The 21,740-nt window shown below is 44.6% G+C and overlaps 1 protein-coding gene across 1 annotated transcript; it reads right to left on the reverse strand.

Annotated features, from left to right (window-relative positions):
• Positions 1-1,087: 1,087 nt before the first annotated feature.
• LOC136645193 (opsin-VA-like) lies at positions 1,088-8,116 on the reverse strand. Its single transcript, XM_066621431.1, has 5 exons — positions 7,750-8,116; positions 5,623-5,833; positions 5,423-5,540; positions 2,636-2,875; positions 1,088-1,321 (listed from the first exon to the last, which is right to left on the reverse strand). Exons 1-5 carry the CDS (start codon positions 8,114-8,116, stop codon positions 1,088-1,090), a joined length of 1,170 nt encoding a protein of 389 aa, XP_066477528.1.
• Between the last annotated feature and the right edge of the window lie 13,624 nt (positions 8,117-21,740).

Genomic DNA, 21,740 nt, shown 5'->3' on the forward strand with positions numbered 1-21,740 from the left:
TTCAAATCCCTCTTCAGTCAAATTCTTGCACCAGTCACTATCACTCAACCTAGCCCACTCCACTAAGGTTTTATGAGAACAAAATGAAGGCAGAAGAACCATATCAGCCACGCGGAACACCTTGGAGAAAGAGTGAGATAAAAATATACATATGGATACTCTACTGAAATGATCTCTTAAAGCTTTGTGCCGTAGTCTCTTGTGGAGTCCTCTGTTTTGAGATACTTGAGTAGAGTCTCAGTTCTAGCTGGGCTTCTGCTCTCTGGCTTTCCACTTTAAAATATCTGTCCTTGCCTTCCATTTCATTGCACCCAGCTTAAATTTTAGCCAAGCAAGGAATCTAACTATAACAAATAATTTGAAGGACCACCTTCTGCCATGTGATATTGTCCATCTGTTGAGATAAATCACAGAGATTCTGCTCTAAATGCCACCACAGCTTAAAGCTCAGATGGCATCTGTGTGAGACAGAGTCTTTGCTGTAGTGGCCCCCAGGCATAGCTCCCTAACATGTGCTTGCAATGACCCCTCTGTCCCAGCGTTTGAGAAGGTTTTAAAGGCTCATCTATGACATAGGAATTTTGCTGTGAGATTTGGGGCTGGGTGAGAGGTTTCATTGAAATAATGAGCTTTTTGGTTTGTTGACTAGCAGTACTTGTGGTGGGGTTTTAAAACGTGGTACAATGTTTCATTGTATTTTACAATGTAGTTTTATACTTTCTTTTTGTTAGACACCTTGGGGCCAGAAATAGAAAAATAAATAATAAGTAACAATTGTGGAGCAACTGTCTAGCAACTGTGGAGTTGCCAGACCCTCCTCAAACACACTTTCATGTATTCTCTCAAGCTCCAAAACATGACAAGCAACCTCCAAATTTCAAATCATGTTGCATTAATATCCAGATCTGCTCATTATAATTTCTGGAGAAAGAACACTGAATGGGTGTGGCTAGAATTTGGTAACTAGAAGAACTAGCGACTATGATCTCTATTTAGCCCTGGCATTCTTGCCAGCTGCCATTTTGTACAATTGAATCGCAAACCAGGAATGGCTTAGTTAGAGTTCTGGACCATTGTCTTGTTGTTTTCATGCTGGACAGACTTTGTTTTCAGAAATTGTCAGCTTAGCAAACGAGTGGCAGCTGCTGGGTTCATCCTCCTCACTTCTCCGGTTGAATAATGTGACGTGTGGTGCCAGTGTGGATGTCTCGCCACAATTGTTGTTGTGGGTTACGGTTGCCTTCTGTGAAACCGGATTAACATTGGAGTCTGAAATATCTTGGTTGCTGCATCGGAACAGATGAATTAGACACCTCTGGAACTGGAAATGAAAGAGTCCTTGTGATTAATGCCATTCCAACGATTACTTCTCTCTAGGTGTATATAAAACTGTTGGTATTGTATAGTCACATAAATCACAATACAGCTTGTCATAAGTGAGGGAGGAAGCAGAGTAATCGGCAAAAGCACCCCCTTCTGATAGTAAGATATCCCAGCCAGCTGCTATCAATAAAGCATACACAGGGGTGGAGGCTTGGTTGAGATTTCATAAGAAATACTTTACTCACAGTTCATAGTTATATACATGCATCTTCTGAAGTGATCAGAGGTCCTTTCTACTTTGGAACAGAGAACCTTAGAGCTGCTCCCTTTGTGTGGAAGTCTGGTGAGGGTGATCTGGTGGGCATGGAGCCCTGGCAGAACACAACTTTCTCCTGCGATGGTCTGCAGAGGCAGAGGGATTGTGAGGGGAGGAAGGATATGACACCTCACAGTGGCATATCTAGCTGCCCTGGAGCCCGGGGCAAAGTTAAAATGATGCCCCCTCCCTATGTCACACCTGGAAGTGATGTCACATCCATGGTTTTATTTTAAAAAATTGAAAAACTAAAAAACTGCTGCCTCCCCCCACACCTAGCCCTCTCTTTCTCATCTCCCAAGGGGAGCAATTGGAGTCTCTGGCCCCTTGCTCTCCTTGCTCTGCCATCTTCCCCACCTCCATCCCCCTCCTGCTTGCCCCCCGGTTGCCCCTAAGCCCCTGGAGCAAGGTGAGCAAGTGACCAGAGGCTGTGATTCCCACTGCTCCTCTTGCAAAGAGTGCAATTTTTTCCAGCACTTTTTGCAACAATTGTGTGTGTGGGGGGTGCAGTTGTGTGGGGCAGCCAGACTGTTGCCCCCAGGCAACCTGCAACCTGGTGCAATTGCTACCCCTGCACCCCCTCTAACTACGCCACTACTCCTACAAGACCCATATAGTGGGGCAGGTGAAGAAGTCTCAGGTGACTGGACTTTATACTGCTCTCCAGAATCCTGCAGGTGGCGTTGCACCCAAATTCCATCACAGCCTTGACAATACACAGGAATACTAATGTCCTCTGAATGAATTGTAGGAACAAATTACTTTCATAGTTTCATTTTGAAAGAATGCCACTCCTACACTTCTCATCCAGAATCTATGATGCATACAGCAAGCTGAATAAGAGACTATATAAATTATGTGACCATGGAGCCTCTTTTAACATGTTACGTAGACAGAAACAATTGATTTATGCGTGAAAGCAAACACAAATAGAGACCCTTTCCATGGATTCAGAAACAATTCCATTTATCTATCCATAGAAGAGACATAAAGTACCTTTTTATTCATAAAGACATAGATAATTGGATTGTAAACTGTAGCTGTTTTTGAAAAGAAAGCTGGGATTGCAGCAAGTCGAGGATTCAGTTCAATAGAAGGCCAGGCAGTGACCAGGATGGAGAAAGCTGCATAAGGAGACCAGCAGATAAGAAAAGCAAGAATCATGATCACCACCATTCGAGTGACTTGTCTTTCAGGCTTCCTTGTACAGCCTAATCTGCCTTGAGTATCTGAAACCTTGAAAAAAACATGATTTCATGAGGTGTGGAAGTAATGCAAGGAATTTTCCCACCCAGAACCAAAATGCAAGGGGTGGGAGCTAATTTGGATACAGATGTAAATGTTAACGTCTATAACAAAGTCCAGGTCTACATCCAGAAATTTAAGGACAGATGGAAAGGAGGGACCAAAGGTACTTTGAATGCCTATAATAAATTATTAAAATAAGATAATTCTAAACCCAGTCTAAAATATTCACTCAATCAGTTTAATAACTTTGACAAGAACTCTGAAAACTGATTGAACTGATTAGTTCTTAATGAGACTATGGTTTTCTTATAGCCCATAAGCAAAATGGTTAGATTGGATTTTTAAAAAGTTAATCAAAAACGATAGATCAAGAAAGCATAATAGAAACTTCTGGAAAGAGAAAAATTCCAATAGGTTCCAGGGCAGCCCGCTAAGGAAACTGAGGGCCCAATCCTATCCAGTTTTCCAGGACTGGTGCAGTTATACCAGTGGGGTGTGTGCTGCATCCTGCAGTGGGGGGACAGTCACATAGGCCTCCTCAAGGTATGGGAACATTTGTTCCCTTAGCTCTGCGCTGCATTGCAGTTGCACCGGAGCTGGAAAGTTGGATAGGATTGGGCCCTCAGTGAAGTTGCCCCTCAGATGGCAAATTAGTGCTCGGTGGCAAAGGGTGTCCTGAGCTCATCCCACACCCACCTGTTGCCTCCCTAAAGGACCTCAATCGGTCTCCAGCTCACCATCTCTCTCTTACTATTGCTGCCTCTCTTACTTCATAGTAATACTTCATTATAGAAGCTTAACTCATTCCATGAAGACATCTTTTAAAACAAAAGCTTGTACAGTTATGACATGGGAACCTGTGGGGAAAATGTTTTAATTTCTGACTGGTTCCTGAGCCCAAACATTCACACCCCCCCCCCCAAATTCAAGCATTGACCCATATAGAGCACAGAACAATATCTAATTATGAAAACTATACAATTCCTACTCAACTAGTTATGAAATTACCTCAGTGAAACAACATAACTAGTAGCTATGCTGGAGACATCTATGAAGATGTGTGGCCAATGTCAGTTTTCCATGCAAATAAGACACGGTGCCAGACCAGTACACACACACTAAACAGTACGGCATGCAGTTCCCACTTTGCAAGCTGAAATCTTGCATGATCAACATTGTGCTTGTGTAGTAAATTTACAGGTATGATTTTGTACACCTCATTATAGCAAAATCTCAAAACAATAATGAGAGGTGACTGTCCTGATCTATTTTAACATAACAATTTGAGGAGAGTGGAAGAGGAAGTAAGTGGGGAGAAAGTGTGGCCTTTATCATCTTCCCTCTTCACCCGTTTCTGCTTTCCTATTCCTGCCTTTTTGCAAAGCTCAGTAGTGAGGAGATAAGAAGGCAAAGCAAAGAGTATGTGGGCCCAAGCAAGGGGCATGTAGAGGGGCTTGAGTTGGCCCTGATTGATCCTGTCTGTTGGGGTGAAAAAGAGGTGCCCTTCTTCTTACTGAAGATGCTGAGTTTTCAGAACCACACAGCACTCATTTGTACAACAGTAGCTGTTTTGAAGAAAAGGCATTTCAAGAACTGGCAGAGCACCACTGATGAGATGAGGCCCGGAGGCCTTACACTGGCAGTACCAATCTGCAGAATGACAGAGAGGCCACTGTCACGGCAGCTTTCAGGATACACTGATGGACTGTGTGATCCACCAGCATATCCCGTGGATAAGATTGGGCCAAAAAGCCTTTAGGAGCATGGTCATTTCTGTACCTGCAATTGTGTTGATGCTGTTGTGAGATGAATGGTTCGGCAACAGAATATGCCTGTTTAAATCAGAATAATGTCACCTGAGACAATGTGGTGCTGATATCTATTTTCCACCTAAGGGGTCTTTATTGGTGTGTGAATCCCTTCTTCAGCTGCATATTCTTGCCAAGCTTCCAGGTTGCCATGTGACCATGCAGCTTATGGGAAATACTGGTTGATACTTAAGATACTGCACATTCTTGAGATAGTGCAGATGCCATTGTTAGAACTGCACTATTGATAAACATCCCATTTGAGCTGCAGAAAGTTGTGCATTCCATGTGCAATTGCCATGTGGAATTATTCAGACTGTGGTGTCAGAATGTGCATCTAGGCACAATCCATGTATAACTGATATAGGGCACAATCCTAACCCACTTTGCAGCACCAACATGAAGGCAATGCAGCTCCAAGGTAAGGGAACAAACATTCCCTTACTTTGAGGAGGCCTCTATGAGTGCCCCCCAACTGCAGGATGCAGCACACGTCCCACTGGCACAGCTATGCCAGTGCTGGAAAGCGGGTTAGGATTTGGGCCATAGGGATCTATTCTAATATAGGCACAGGACTAGGGTGTGCACCATATGACTAAGAACACAAAGTTTGGAAATACTGTATACTCTATCTAAAATTTGGCCCTTTAGCAAAAACCTAAAGGCTGAAGATTTCAGATGATCACTGCATTGTGATTTTATGTTTCTTGTACATGTTGGCACCTACCTTCCTAAGTTTCTGCATCAATTTTCCATAGGATACCAAAATCACCAATAATGGCAGTATGAAACAGGTGGTGAAGAATGTAATAATGAAAGTTTGATCATTGTAGTCTCCAGAATACCTATAGAAAATCACACAATGGAGTTCAGGTTCAGTCTGATGAGGGCTACCCAAATAAGTGTTACATCCCCTGTTTGTCTTACCAGTTGGGCTCACAGGTTGTTCCAATCTTGCTGGTGGTATAGCTGCTCCACCCCATGGTTGGCGGGATGGTCCAAATGAAGGAGAAAACCCAGACAAAGGCTAAGCCTAGAGCCGCATGCTTCCCCCGGAGGCGCATATTTCCCAGGGGACGGCAAATCACGATATAGCGCTCAAACGCAAGCAGGGCAAGGGACCAGAGAGCAACTATTCCTGTAATAAGAATAAGGAAGATTAGGGAAAGCAAAAAGAGAAGACACCACTGCCCCCCCCCCCCAAAGAAGTGCCAGGGACTCAGTTTGTTAAGGATCAGGCCACCACCAGCAAACCTGGCCATGGCCGCCTTCTGCAACCCCTGATGTCTGGCATCATAGAAGGTGGCATGGAGCCAAGTGGGTGATGAGAGGACAGACCAGAAGTGACACAACAGCGAGGCCAGAAGGGACAGGGCCCACTGCTGGGAGGGGGATCATCAGTTTCATGTTTATGCATTGATTGGAGGATGTGGCACAAAAAAGGCTGAAGGATGTTAGACGTAGGCTGCAATCCTAACCACACTTCCCTGAGAGTAAGCCCCATTGAACAAAATAGGACTTACTTCTGAGTAGACCTGGTTAGGATTGTGCCCTTTGTCTAAGCAGAACTGAGTTCAAATCCTCACTTGAGTCTGATGCTCCCTCAGAGACCATAGGCCATTCATTACCTCTTTGTATAATCCAGTGTTCTGAATGATGGTTCTCAGATATATGAAATTCTTAGACTGCTGCATTCATGGAACTCCTTAAGAATAGATATGATCCAGCCAAAACCTAGGCACATTTATATTGCACTGATTTCAGTGGAAGAGATTCAAGCCTGCACTAACGCTCCCCTTGAAATTAAGTACCTAACTCTGGCTGCAGAATATCACCTGCCAAGAGCAATCTGGGAGAGTGACTCTCGTGTTAAGCTGGTTGCACTTCTTTCACATTGGAAGGGAACTGACATTTACAATTTTAGACACGAGACAGCTTTACAGCATCTCTGGCATTAGCTACCCTTTCAGTGTTCCAATGCCAGCCAAATGTTTGAGTCACTTGTGCAGGCAGTTGGCACAGAGAGGATCAGCACCTACAAAGGGATCATTCCAGCAAAGGAACAGAAATTGTACACTCTTTACTGCTTCCTTCCTATTGGAGTGAACATAAGGACATAAGAACGACCCCGTTGGATCAGGCCATAGGCCCATCTAATCCAGCTTCCTGTATCTCACAGTGGCCCACCAAATGCCACTGATCGCTGTGATCACTGGATACGTCTGCACTGCTGTAGGGGAGGGCGCACACTGTCGTAGAAGAAGATACTCCAGCTCTGTGATCATTTTGTCTCCTCTTTCTTGCAGAGTGCTTGTTGCACTCCTAGAATACTACACAACTACTGTTAAACTCTTGGACTGAATTATAGCCCTGTCCTATACTCAGCAGCAGCACCAAAATGGCTACCACTGTATCCAGCGGCACCACCAGGGCAACCTGAGGTCTCCTTGGGGGAAGGGAACTTTCATCCCCTTCCCCTGAGGAAAGCCCCAAGCCCTGCAATGGGACTTCTCAAGTCTGCACCAGCTATTTTGCCAGGGCAGACTTGAGAACCTTTGCAGCCTGACACCCTTTTCGCCTAGGTTCCACCACGACCACTCAACTAAGAACACATTAGTTGGCTAATAAGTGCTGTGTTACAATGCCATTATTTCTCAGGAAAGCATGTTTCAATGTTATCACTTTACATCGTTAAAAGTTTACTACCGAAGTATTCTTTCCAGATAGCGTGAGTTCAGATTCTGCCACAAACAGTTTTCCTCCCAATATTAGAAAGGAGATAAAGTTTCTATAAACACGCATATGCTTAAAAGGTGCTGGCCCACTGTTCATGCTTTCATTTAGCATCATGTATAGCATACTGAGAGCAAATCATCCTCTGTATAATTAATGGGGCAAAGTCAGCAACAGATGTGTGCAGACTCCGAACGGTTACCAAGGTATACGGGCACACTGACAGGTTACTTTTCCCTAGGCCTAAATGTACAAGGTTAAGAGTTTTAATGGGTGATTGTGAACACGGCAGTGAAAAAAGGAAAAAAAATTTCAGCTTACCAAAGAAAGTGACTGCAAATCCTTCCAGCACACAAGCCCAGTGGCCCATATAAAAGTAACCCTTCAGATTTGTTAAAAAGCTGATTGTGCCCCCAATCAGTGAAACAAGGAAATCAGCCACAGACAGATTCACGATGACATAGTTGACGGGCTGCCTCAACTGTTTGTATTTCAGAGTCACGAGGATCACTGTAAAATTTTCAGACAAGGACAGGACTGTCACCACGAACATCAAGGCAGACAAAAGGTGGAAGTTCCAGGGTTCAATGAAGTCCATGGAGTGCAGGAACAGCTCTACAGGCGAGGAACTTGCCAAAGGACCTAGAAGCAAAGATTCATTGTCAGCTTCTCTTGTCAGTCCATCCATTTCTGGCTCTGACAGTGGGACCGGTTAGCACATTTAATCACCTGTGGATTTTTCTTTTCCTCCTAAAATGGATTTTTTCTGTGGGAGCAGGAGTTCATAAACAAAAACGCTCCACTCTCTTGCGTTTGTAGTAAAGTCTAGCAAAATCAAGTCTTGAATGGAAAGGGGTTTTGCAGCTGCAGTGGGAGGGAACAAGTCCAGGCAAGGGAGTCTCGGAGCAGCAATTGGGCCGCCTTTCTTTATTCTTATTGCAGCCGCCACACCACAGTGCTGAAGCAACAAGGTTTTTCCATGTCACTCTTCAGGAGCAACCAACAGCAATGCAGAAATGGCTCTGGCTAGATCCTTGAGGGGTGTCAGACAGGAATTCCTGCCTGCATCCTTGCATTAGAGAGGCAGCGTGATCCCTCCCTTTGGAATGAAAATCCAGGAAAGATTCCTTCCTGGTGTTTTTCAATGCTACACAGCAGGACAGAGTGAAGGCTCCTTTCTGTCAGGCTTGCTGAAGAGAGGGCTGGCCTGGCAGCATTGCAAAGACAAAGGATACCTGAGCAGGTATAAGATGAGGCATCAGTACCCCACTGATGACTGATGACTGATGAGTTGCATCAGTCAAAAGATGGTCAGGCTCTTAACAGTGTCACAGGATGCCTGCCTCTCAGCTGCAGCAACTATTGAGAATGTTTTTCACAGGAGAATCTTTCCTGCTGACAGTACTTTGTTCAATTTCAGCCCTCATTTCTTAAGCACAATACTCAAGTGATTCATTTCAATGCAGTCATTTTTAATGAGGGAGGGACAAATTGACCCCCCCCCCCGCCTCTCCAGAAACAAAAAAGAGTGCACCATCCGTTTTGCTTCAAACACAGGTGCAGCCTTTGCTGTATATATAAGTAATCTCATTGAAATTGAGACTTGATCTTTGGACCAGGGCCTAGGAGAGGGAGTAAAGAGGGAAATTAGTACCCAGGCCCAGGGTCAAAAGGGGGGCCCAGGAGCCAAAGGAGGGGGCCCAGAAATTTCCTGGGATCTGACATTTTCCAGTCTACTCAGATATGTTGCCCACATGGGATGCTGGGGACACTACTGATGCCACATGGGTGGGTAGACCTGGGCTCCAAAGACTTTTCCAGCTGTCTCTACCCTCCCCCCACTCTGTTTTGCCCCTCCCTGCCCCTGCTCTGCTTTCCCGTCACCACCCTCCCCTGCTCTGTTTCACCCCTCCCCTTTCGCAAAGGGGCCCAAAAGAAACTCTGTACTCCCTGATAAAATTCTTCTCAGAGGCCCTGCTTTGGACAAATGGTTGAATCTGCCCCTGGGTGTGGGTGTCACCATTATTTTTGTTGTTGCTGTTTATATGGCACCATCAACCTAAATGGCACTTTGCTCAGAGTGAAAAAAACAGATCCCTGCCCCAGGAAACTTACAATATAGAAACCGACATACAAAGGCAACAGAGGGAGGAAAGAAGGATGGATGGCGATAGGAATAAACAAGGGATAAGGGTAGGAATAAATAAGAGAAATATATGCAATTGTTTGAATTACCCTTTACTCAGCATGTGGTTGGTCTGTGGAACTCCTTGCCACAGGATGTGGTGATGGCATCTGGCCTGGATGCCTTTAAAAGGGGATTGGACAAGTTTCTGGAGGAAAAATCCATTACGGGGTACAAGCCATGATGTGTATGCGCAACCTCCTGATTTTAGAAATGGGTTATGTCAGAATGCCAGATGCAAGGGAGGGCACCAGGATGCAGGTCTCTTGTTATCTGGTGTGCTCCCTGGGGCATTCAGTGGGCCACTCTGAGATACAGGAAGCTGGACTAGATGGGCCTATGGCCTGGTCCAGTGGGGCTGTTCTTATGTTAGTTACAGCAATGAATGTGAGTTAAGGCATATAGTAGTTTCAAATTCTAGCCATCAATTAGAGGTGCCAGCAAATTCCAGAATAATTTGAATGGTTTTTCTTCCTGCCCTGTACATTCATTTGGGGCTTGACTCTCATGTGTGGTCCAAAGCAGATTCAGATGCCCACATACTGTTGGGCTTAGCGGTGGCCTCTAGGTTTTGGTGTGATTCTGCTGTGACCCGCATACTAGAAACAGACTTTTCCACCATGTAAACAAAAAATGCATGGAACCCTATAGAGAATGAAACCGAGCCATATTGCACGTTTACTCGTGGGTAGGCAAACTTGCCATAGTTCGTCAGAAAGGGCAGCCTGAGAGGAGTCAACGACACCAGAATGGTTCCTATCTGATGAAAGCAGCCCCAAAAAAACACCCAAGAAGGAAGTCCCTCCCTCCAGGCAGATGAAAGCCCTATGGAAAACAAAAGTAAGCCACACGGTCATATTTACTTGCAAGTAAGCGAACGTGCCTTGGCTCCTGGTCAAGTCAGGTGAAGGGGAATGCAAGGCTAGCTGCATGGTCCCGATCTGATGAAAGTGGAGCTCAACAAATACTCCAGAAGGCAGCACCCACCCCCAAAGAACAAAACAGGCTTCAGCTGGTACGGTCCATTTTATTTGTTTTTGGACTTGTAAAGCCAGGGGGGTCCTGATAGTGCTATGCTTGAAATATAAGAATTTACACTGAACTGGGCACTGGGGAGGGCTGAAAATCTCACTGATATTTTTGTGGGGGGGATGTTCTTGCAGGCAGGTTACAGAGAAAATTCACTGGGTGGAACAGGGCTGGCTTCCCCTTATTTAATTATTTCTTTTTCTTTAATTTAATTATTTATAATTATTTATTTTATTGTGCTTGATGATGTAACTTCCAGCCATGACATCACTTCCAGTGGGTCAGACTGGACAGATTGTCATTCTAAAAAGTGGGTCCGAGACATTCGGGGGGGGGGGTTGACACCCTAGTGACCAAAACTCTGGAAATGGTGGCTTTTAGGAATAATACCACATGTTATATACCATTTGATGCAGTATTTCATCCATTGCTGTGGGGAAATATTCACTGCATTTATTTTCTGACCATTATTATTATTCATTTCAAATCCTGAGCTGCTTAGAGGAAGGGTAGTATTAAAATGTGAATGAATTAATAATTAATTATGCCATATGGGGTGATACTTTGCCAACAGTCTGAGGCTAAGAGGCAAAGAAGGAAGGCCCATAGCCAGGGAGACAGACCAGGGACAGACTGCACTTGCTCCCGGTGTGGAAGGGATTGTCACTCCCGAATTGGCCTTTTCAGCCACACTAGACGCTGTGCCAGAACCACCTTTCAGAGCGCGATACCATAGTCTTTCGAGACTGAAGGTTGCCAATACTATGGGGTGACAAAAATTTATGGGCCCTGGATGTCAAATGACCTAGCTACGCCACTGGGTTGAAGAACACTGCCCTAAAGCTAATATCAGGAGAGGCCTTTGTACTTTCTCTCTTGAGATTTTTATGCAGCTGTGTTCTGGGTGGGGCACTGCACTAAGTTTTTGCAGGGTACCTCAGCACACTGTGTAAGCTGCCCCTTCCTCTCGCCATCAGAACCATTCCCGAAGACAGTGGAGTAGCTAAGGGGGATCAGGGGGTAGCAACTGCACTGGGCAACAAGCTTTAGGAGGGCAACAACCTGAGCTTAACACTAGTGGCCAAAACTGTGAAAATCTTGGCATTTTTGAATAATAGTATCGTGTTATACACCATTCGATGCAAAATTTAATGCAGAATGCAATGAAACAAACTGCGTCAAAATATCATTATGCTAGCAAAAGTTATAGCCAAATAACCAGAAAATAAAAACACAACTGCATTATATAACAAAAACTGGATTTTCTTAACTCAAAACCGATCAATGAGACTGATTGTTCTGAGAGCCAGTTAGCTGTTGTTATGATACAGCAGGAACCCAATAAGGTGTTAATATGGGGAGAGTATGGGGAGAGGTGGCAGAGCAAGTGGGCGGCAAGTTGCTGGGGGGAGGAAGTGAATTTTCCCCCATTTTCATTTTCTTTTAAAGCCTGGGCATGACGCCACTTCCAGGGCATCACTCTGAGCTCAGCGCTGGGCTACACAATCATTAGCTACACAATTAGCTGCCAGGAGAAGAGAGCAACATGGAGGTATCGCTTCCATTTTGCTCTAGCTGCCTGGAATGGCTCTGAAGGGGGGATGGGGCAACTTGCATGGTGCATTCTGTAAAACGTAGCACTGTGAAACCCCTATAGTTATGCAACTGGTCAAGGAATGATGGCATTTTTTCAGTGGCTGTCTGCTGGCATTTCTGCAGCTTCTTTTGCAGACCATTATTCCCTTGGGAGAGGGAACCACTTTGAAATTTCTGTTGTGAACTTTTTTTCAGTTGAAAAGTGGCATATAAATATTTTGTAATTATAGTTATAAGAAGAAGAACAAATGCGTAGGATAATTGGGTCATGTATTACATAGGATGTAATCCCATAACCTCAGTTTATGGCTAAAGCACAACTGACTTGAGTATACAGCATAAGCAATCAGTCACCTGTGTAAATGACCAGATTCTTTCTGATCTCACATACAAAATCCAGAAGAAAACTGTGCTAAATGAGACCAAGCCTAGTAAAATTGTTGTTGTTGTTGTTCTAAATATCTATGTACTGCTTTTCAACAGCAACAAAAAAAGTTCACCAAGTGGTTATTCTGTTATAGTTTATTAAATATTTTATTACACTATTTGTTCAGAATATTTTTTTTCCTGTTTTCCTCCTCTAAAAAATAGGTGCGTCTTATGGTCAGGTGCATCTTATGGAGCAAAAAATAAGGTAAATGGTTCCCTGTGCCAAAAGGGCTCACAATCAAGTGCCTCTTTGCCCAGTATGTATGCAGCAGCTTGGAAACGTGGGGTGAATTTACCAGTCTTCTGAGAGAAGTGCTGAAGGAAACAGGATATTAAATCAGTGAGATATGACGAGTTGCCATGTCCTTGGATTACTTCATTAAGCTAAAACTGAGTAGGTGAGAGTCAGTTGGTCTCGGAGGATGATGACCTCTAATGAGATGGGAGATGGCCTTCACTAGCAGACAGCACTCTGAAGTATTGGCCATGGCCCCTGAAACCCTTTGGCCCAACACAATAATCAATGTGTTATTATGAAAGCCTGAGCTCTCCAGAGATCTTTGATGGATGTGGGAACAGAGGAAGAATTTGTTTCCGTTACCAGTGATTATGGCCTCTTTTTGCTGTCAATTGTTTGCAGTTCTTCAGTGGATGCTGAAAGGAGTTAGTTCAGCCTTTGCTTCTGGAGAGTCTTTCACAGTGTCACCATTGAAGCTCTTCCTCTGCAGACTCCTTCTCAAGTCTCTTCAGCCCATGGTCAGTGCTGGTTATTTCCATGATACCTCCTAGCCTACTTCCTATTCTATACATCTTACCAGACAAGTGAGACCCCATATTTTATTTCCTAATATTTCAGAAAATTTGGGCTTGGGACTATAGCAATAGGAAAGAGGAGAACTTTGAACAGTACAGCTTCTGATAGGAACACATACAGCTGCCTTTTCCTATGTCGGCATAGCAATCCATCTCTTAATACAAAATTATTGACTTTGTAAACTCTGTTGATTCAACCATACTAGGTCAAATAAGCTGAGGGGATATAAGAACTAGTGGTTCCATCTTGGTAATCAACAAATCTGGACAGGATCAGAGCGGGGCCACAGAGCTCTCTCTCCAATGCAACACATTTGAATGTTTAGCTACAGTTTTTTTGAAAAGTGAAAAATAAATAAATGCATTGCACTGTAAGTTATATAGTAATAATGTGACATGCACACCACCCTAGACGTTTCTTGGAAATATTTTAAATAAATAATAAACATTCACAAGTGAACCATCCTAACTTAAAAGGCATTGGTTAATTAGCATCACTTAGAAAAACACTCTACATTTCAGGAGATGGAATGCTCCCCTCTGGCTCGGTCTCCAGTAAAGACACAACGCTGTATCTCTGGTGCATTATGCCTTTTCTTGGCACCAGATTGGCACCAGATTGCTGTGGGCTCCATAGCAAAGCCTGGCCCTGAGCCTACCCAGCTATCGCCATGGCCACTACTGCCATTGGGTTGGCCAAGCAGATCTTCAGTCAGTGCCCCACTTGGGCAGGCCCTTGCATTGCCCCTGCCTAGACCAAGTTAGTGTTTGGGTCAAGGAGATGAGCCTGCTAACACATGCCTTGATTTGATTTCGGAATTGACTTTCAGATGTATTGCAATGCTGGAACAGAGGCCAGGAAACCTTCATCGTTAGTTTAGATGGAGAATCCCTTATTAACATAAAAACCTGTTGACCACCGTACTTAATTAAGAGCTAATACGTGTCACATGAGCTCTCTAAAAATGATAGGAGATGAAAGGTAAGAAAGTCATTCATTTCATTTAAAGTGGCAAAAATTAAATCCTGAGGGAAACATTTGAAAAAAGGTGATGAAATTAAACAGAAAATCCATTAACCTTTGTGATGGTAGATCATATCTGCCTTGCTGCTGACTAAAAAAGATGTTCAGTAGAGCTATAAGGACACCAATGCATTGTAGAAATGGTTAAGTATAATTTTTTAAAATATGAACAATGCTTGCAAACTGTGGAAAAAAAAATCTGTGGCCCAATCCTGTCCCAGCCCAGCGCCAGACTCTCTTGTGCTGCCTGAGAGATGGCCATCACAAATGTGCCATAAGGTATGTTGTGGCAGCCGAAAGAAGGGAGGTGCCAGCAGGGAGGCCAGTGCTGGGGGATACTGGGCCTCTGCGCCGGTCTCTCTGCTGGGGGCCAGCAGTGGTAAGTTCCCCACTGAGCTGCAGGGAGGCATTCAGGGCAGAGAGAGGGTGGGGGAAGGTGGGGAGGGCAGGCAGGAGGAGGATGTTTCAGGAGGATGTTTTCAGGTCCAGGAGAGGATGGCAGCAGAGGCTGCCACTGGGTCCTATCCCCCCCCCATGCCTCAAAGCCCTACACAGGTCTATTCGGTCCTGTGCCAGTGATTGAGCTGGCACAGTTCTTAGTACACCCATGGGGCTTTCATGACCTGACACTGGGTAAGGGAACTGATGTTCCTTACCCTGAAGAGATCTCCAGTTGGCTCCCTGGCCCCGCCGGATACAGCGGTGGCTGTTTCAGTGCCAACGTAGCAAAGAATGGGAAGTCTGGTTAGGACTGGGCTGCTAACAAATGTATAGTCAAGACTTTTCATAGGCTGGCAGAAATACTTCAAAGAAAATTTAATAAGCATTTAATCATCATTGGTAAAAAACAAACACAACCCATCACAACTGAATATCAAATGAAAAGCTAAATTAAAAACTCAATCATTGTTGTAATAATTCATAATGGTTATCTAAATTATGTTTTTGGAGGGGGAGAGGTATAGAATGTTGCTTTGATGGCACATTTTACTTTATACTGGGAAATTCTATAGTACAAATTAATAATACTAGCTGGAGTAAGGTAAACATTGTAGGAAAAAAGGTGTCTGCTTCTGTTCCTCTCAATCGGTTATTTCCGAGTAGATTATTAGTATAGGGCAGTGTTTCTCAAACTGTGGGTCGGGACCCACTACGTGGGTCACAAGCCAATTTCAGGTGGGTCCCCATTCATTTCAATATTATTAGACTTGATGCTGCCATGGTATGTGACTGCATTTGGTGTAATGTTACAGACCTGTACTTTTAACAAGCTACTATGAATATTCTTTTAACAATGTTAGTAAATGGGACTTACTCCTGGGTAGGATTGCAGCCTAGGATTGCAAAAAATTTTCTTGCTTGATGATGTCACTTCCAGTCATGACATCCCTTCCGGTGGGTCCTGACAGATTCTCATTCTAAAAAGTGGGTCCCAGTGCTGATGATGTTCTTCCATCGAGAACCACTTGCATAGGGTATGCTTGAAGTGGAGATGCTGTGAAGTAAGGAAAGATGTGGACAAGGCAGACAAAGGGTCAAAATGTTATTAGGAATTAAATGAACCAGAAGAAGGGGGGATGTAAAGGTACAAGCAGGCTGATGGAAAGGGCATGAGCTTGGCTGGAAAACACAACAAAAATGTTTGATCAATTGGATGCAGTAACCATTAAAATGCAGCTAGGATCCTACTCAGAAACACAGCCCACAGAACCATCCCCCAATATGCCCCTGCATTAAACCAGGAGAGTTTCATGTTGGCTTGGAATGGAAATGACAAGATAAACTAGAAACAGTCTAGCTAGCTAGGCAGCAGGAATGTATGATGTGGGGGCAGCAGGTGAGGCAGAACTGCCCCACTAGTAGTGCTTTTTGGAGGATGCCAGTGGGGCAGTTCTGCCTCACCTAATGCCCCCATACCACACATCCTTGATTTTTATCCTGCCTTCTCCCACCCAAAGGAGTCCAAGGTGGCTTACATGACTTTTTTTCCACATAGCAGTTGTCCCTAAGGGCTCACAATCTTAATGAAAAAAGATAAAAAATGTGGTATGGGGAATTAAAAGAGGGCAAATAAACCCGACAGCCACCTAAGAATAGCTCTCTTTCCCCAGGTGACTACCCAGGCGAAACTGCATTGCTATTAGGTTCCTAGGTTATGTTTGTCCACAAACTAGCAGAAATTACAACCTGGAGACAGTGAGAACTGCTTGCATAGAGAGATCAACATATTGTGTGAAACAAACACCTTCTGTGGGCAGCAGCCACAATTTCCAGCTCTGAAGGAAGAGAAACAGTGGATCCTATCCATGCATAATGCACCCCCATTGGTGGTGATCTTTGCTCTGGCAATAAGGATCACTTCTTTTGGGCATAAGGACGGATTTTATCTTTGCCTTCCAACATCTGTTCAGCACTAAAAGTGCTCTTTGTGCACAACAATCAGTGGGTTCCCTTGCTGCTAGGGAGCAGGTCTTGTTTTCTTGACTGTGTTGGGGGGTGGGGCAGTAGTAGTCTTGGTTCTTACTGTTGTTTTAACATGATGGAAGAAAAACGCTCCCACGTTAGAAGACAAGGAGAATGCATAGGAAAGAAGGAAAGCTGGCTGGCCATAGCGAGTTACATTTCATGTTATTTATTTATTTTCACATCTTTATAGCACCCTCCCTCCAAGTTGCTTAGGGTGGTGTACATAGCTCTTGCCCCCTCCCCAGCTCTCTCCATGCATAGATTGACCAACCAGAATTCCAGACCCTGGAGAGAAAATCTTCCTTAAGTATAGCATTTGCCTCTGCAAACAAATGCTGTAACTGGAAAGAGCCAGAGAGATGTGGCTATGCAGCATGTTGGCAGCACAAGCTGTGGATAGCCAGCATGCTCCCATTCCCTGGATCTGGGTACACCATACCCAGTTTTTTATAATGCCTGAAAAGGGCTTGTGAAGAGCATGTAAAGAATCTTTTAAAACTGGGTGAGTAGGCAGCAATATATCAAATGAGGTGTAAAAGATATGAAGTTAAAGACTCGAGCAGCAGTTCTCAAACTGTGGGTTGCAACCAACCAGTGAATCCAGTGGCGTAGCTAATGATTGTGTAGCCTGGTGCCAACTTCAAAATGTTGCCCCGGAAGTGATGTCACAACTGGAAGTGACGTCACACCTGGGCTTTTTAAAAAATGAAAATTGGGAGGAGCTCACCTCCTCCCCCCAGCAGCTCACCACCAACTTGCTCTGCTGCCTCCCCCCAGTCAGTGGCATAGCTAAGGCATCTATCTACTACTTGGGTCAAAGAAGATTTTGTAGCCCCCCCCCCCACATGACAAAATCAAATTTAATTAAATAATAAATAAAAAGTTATTGGCTCCATGCTGTATCATGCTGTATCATAATAACATCTCATTGGCACTCAGAACAAATAGTCTCACAATCAGTTTGGAGTTAAGCAAATCCATTTTTTGTTCCACAAGGCATTTGAGTTTTCATTTTCTGGTTAATTGGCCATAACTTTTGATAGAATAAAGATATTCCAATACAGTTTGTTTCATTGCATTCTGCATTAAATTACCTTTCCAATGATATCTAACAGGATGGTATTATTCATACATACCAAGATTTTCACAATTTTGGTCACTGGTGTCAAGCTTAGCTCGTTGCCCCCCTAAAGCTTGATGCCTGGTGCAACTGCTACCCTCTACACTCCCTTAGCTATGCCACTGAGTGGATCACTACCTAAATTTGGTGGGTTGTGGGCTGGCACCAGCTGTAGTGCTATAGGGCATTGTGGCCAATGAAATGGGTCATGGTGGTAAAAAGATTGAGAAGCAGTGCACTAGAGCAGCGGTGTCCAAAGTTTTTGGTAGGGGGGTCACATCGTCTCTCTGACACTGTGTTGGGGGCAGGGGAGAAAAAGAATTAATTTACATTTAAAATTTGAATAAATTTACATAAATTTACATAAATGAATATATTAAAGATGAACTTATATGAATGAATGAATGAATGTCTTGCAATAGCTCAAGGCCTATAAAAGGCCTTGCACAAAGCAAGTCTGGCCTTTCCTTTGCTGCTGCTACTGCATCGCAGACATGAAACAACAAGCAGTGGAGGGAGCCCTCATTCCACAGCTCAAACAGTTGCCCTCATGCTGAGAGCAGTTGTGTCGGGCCAGTGTGGGCTGCAACAAATCTCCAGAGGGCCAGAGGTGCATTGGAGACTGGGGGCTCCCTGAGGGCCGCATTAAGAGGCCTCGAGGTCTGCAAGTGGCCCCAGGGCCGGGATTTGGGCACCCCTGCACTAGAGCAAACACCCCACCTTTAGAATGACACGTCCTCTGCCAATGAAAGGAAAAGAAAGTTAAGAAGTGTGTGTTTAATTTCTCCAAACAAAATAGTCTGGCATTGCCCCTAGTATGCAAAACAAGTTTGTTGGACAATGCTGTTTGCAGTTAGCAGAGTAATATGGCTTAATTTTGTGTTGTACAAACTTGGCTGCCTTACTAGCTAGGTGTAATTGAATTACTTATGTAAGATGACAAATTCACAGTGTATCAAATTTGGGGGGGGGGGGGCTCTTTGTCATAACGCTAACCTTGTCTCCATTTGTTAATTGCCTCCCCGTTTTCTGATTGGTATTCTGATTCTGCATGGCTTCTGCTCTGTGAAGTAGCTTTCATGTCTTGGGAAGGGGTAGTTTCATCAGTCCACTGACTTCAGCATTTGATGTTCTGCTTTGATGGCAAATTCCGTTTGTCAGAATTATATATTTCTCCGTTTGTCTGCTTGTGGAATGGCTTTTATTTTGCCATTTTTTAAATTCATTTTTCCTTATCTAAATTGACACACACATACTATCAGGCACAGGCATAGCACAACACTTTGTCAGCCAAGAACAGCTCTAAAGTTTAATACATAAAATGCAAACCTAGTTATGGATGCTGCATTCATGGTATATGTAATCAATTTTGTAATGTATGCTTTTGTGCAGGAAGAGTTGACTGAGTTTCAGATGCTCTAAGTAGTGCGTTCCTTCCTTCCAGAACAGAAGATAGTTACTTGGGATAGTTACGTGCATGACTCCTCCAACTCCTACTATTTCATGTTTGTATAACACCAATGCAGGTCATACCTCTTTATCCACTGATTTGGCATCCACTGATTTGACTCACCACTGATATTGGGGGGGGGTCTACCTTTAAATTCCTTGTAACAAGGAAAAACATGTCAAAATCCCATTTCCTACTTTCATGCTGTTAAACTGCACTGGTTGCAAGCTTCTCAGGGTTAAAGATATCTATAAAGACCCACTGCTGGGTTTCTTGCTCCTCCATTGTTGCCCCAGAATGCATCAGTATAGTGCAGGGATGCCCAAACCTCGGCCCTAGGGCCACTTGCAGCCCTCGAGGACTCTCAATGTGGCCTACTGAGAGCCCCCAGTCTCCAACGAGCTTTGGCCCTCCGGAGACTTGCTGGAGCCCGTGGTGGTCCGAAGCAACTGCTCTTAGCATGACGACCAACTGTTCAACCTCTCATGTGATCTGTGGGACAAGGGCTCCCTCCACTGCTTGATGTTTCATGTCTGTGATGCAGCAGTGGCAGCAAAGGAAAGGCTGGCCTTGCTTCGTGCAAGGCCTTTTATAGGCCATGAGCTATTGCGAGACCTTCATTCACTCATATAAGTTCCATCTCTAATGTATTCATTTATGTAAATTTATTCAAATTTGAAATGGTAATTTACTCTTTTTTCCCCAGCCCCTGACACAGTGTCAGAGAGATGATGTGGCCCTCCTCCAAATGTTTAGACACCCCTGATATAGAGCAAAAAACCTGGAAGTGGGTATATTTTTCCACTAATTTGGTGTCCACTGATCTTTTTTATCCACTGAGGGTTCCAGAATGAAACCCCTGTAAATAATGAGGCATGACCTGTAGTACGTTAGGTTCTGTGCAGAAAAAAACCCAGTTGACCAGGACTAGAAGTGGCACATAATCATAGGAAAAGAATTGCCTTGGATTCACAAAGTATACATACCACTGATGTACTCCTCCTGGTAATGCAGTGATCCCCAATCTGTGAGACGAGGCTCCCGGGGCAGCATGGCGAATATGCAAGGGCACTGCAGAATGCTCACTGCCTGGCAATGAGTATACGACATGACACTGAAAACAGCAGTAAGAGGCTTAGCTCAGCGGACAGTGCTCCATGTGCAATCCGTTTGCTGCACAAAAAGCCTACCGGCCCGCCCAGAGTCTTTTACCACCATTTTCAGCATCACATCATTGTCTCAAACTCAGAAGTAAGTGGTGGTAATGTGATTGCATCACACCTCACCATTGACTACTTCAGGGTGCCAAGCTCCATGCCAGCAGCAGGACGGGGCATTGAGGCAGCAGTAAGTTTGGGGATCACTGCAGTAATGAACTGAACCTCTGGGGTAAATTTGAAGCGTCTCTGTCACTGGTAGCACATGTTGGGCAATGGCAGCAGGGTGCGGCTCCTCCCATCTTCAGCACTAGTATCCTTCTAGTGCATCCTTCAGTCTCGGAAGACCATGGTATCGCGCTCTGAATGGTGGTTCCGGAACAGTGTCCTCTCCAGTGCACAAAACCTGGGTAAGGTAGATATGGGGGATAGGCTGTTACCCATGCAGCCAATCCCCCCTCTCCGCATCACTGAAATGGTCCAATGGAAAGGCAGAGGCCAATACGGTTGGTTCCAGCGGCGTCGCAGGAGTTGCCAGAACGTGACTGTGTTCAGCCATGAACTGCCTCAGGGACTCCGGCTCCGGATTTTGCCTCAAGGTTGACTCCTGAAGCCTTTTCCATAACTGGATGTAGCCACAAGGCAGTGGAGGTTTGGGATCAGAGTTTTCCTTCTCTCAGATGAGCTGCCTTCCCAGGCTGTCAAGTCCCATCTACCCGGTGGCTGTTCAGTCGTCTCTTACGACAAGTACAGCCAAACTGAGGGCCTATTCTTATCCCCAGCACTGAATGATGGGGAATCTGTAGCAGCTGACTGGTACAAGGGGACTCAGTGGGGCAGCCTGGCTGTGCAGGCCCCTTTGATGGGGTGAGCACTCAGCTTGTGCCTGACCTGACCACTCCTGCAGCCATGCTTGTCTGTAGCTGCTGCAGGACACTGTGGTTCCACTGCTCAATCTACACACAAGCACGTAATTAATACAACCACATGTTCCGCTCCATATCTTGTATTGGGTTTGTTTGTTTTTTCTTTTTCAGACTGTG

This window comes from Tiliqua scincoides, chromosome 3, assembly GCF_035046505.1.
Source record: "Tiliqua scincoides isolate rTilSci1 chromosome 3, rTilSci1.hap2, whole genome shotgun sequence".
Classification (NCBI taxonomy): Eukaryota; Metazoa; Chordata; class Lepidosauria; order Squamata; family Scincidae; genus Tiliqua; species Tiliqua scincoides.

Bases quoted from the DNA above. Each gene is read 5' to 3' on its own strand.
- LOC136645193 (XM_066621431.1), bottom strand. From the start codon at position 8,116: ATGGATGGACTGACAAGAGAAGCTGACAATGAATCTTTGCTTCTAGGT. The intron at 5,834-7,749 runs GTAAGCTGAAAT...TTCTTATTACAG, and splicing joins ATTTGCAGTCACTTTCTTTG to GAATAGTTGCTCTCTGGTCC. The intron at 1,322-2,635 runs GTACTTTATGTC...TTTCATTTCCAG, and splicing joins ATGTCTTTATGAATAAAAAG to TTCCAGAGGTGTCTAATTCA.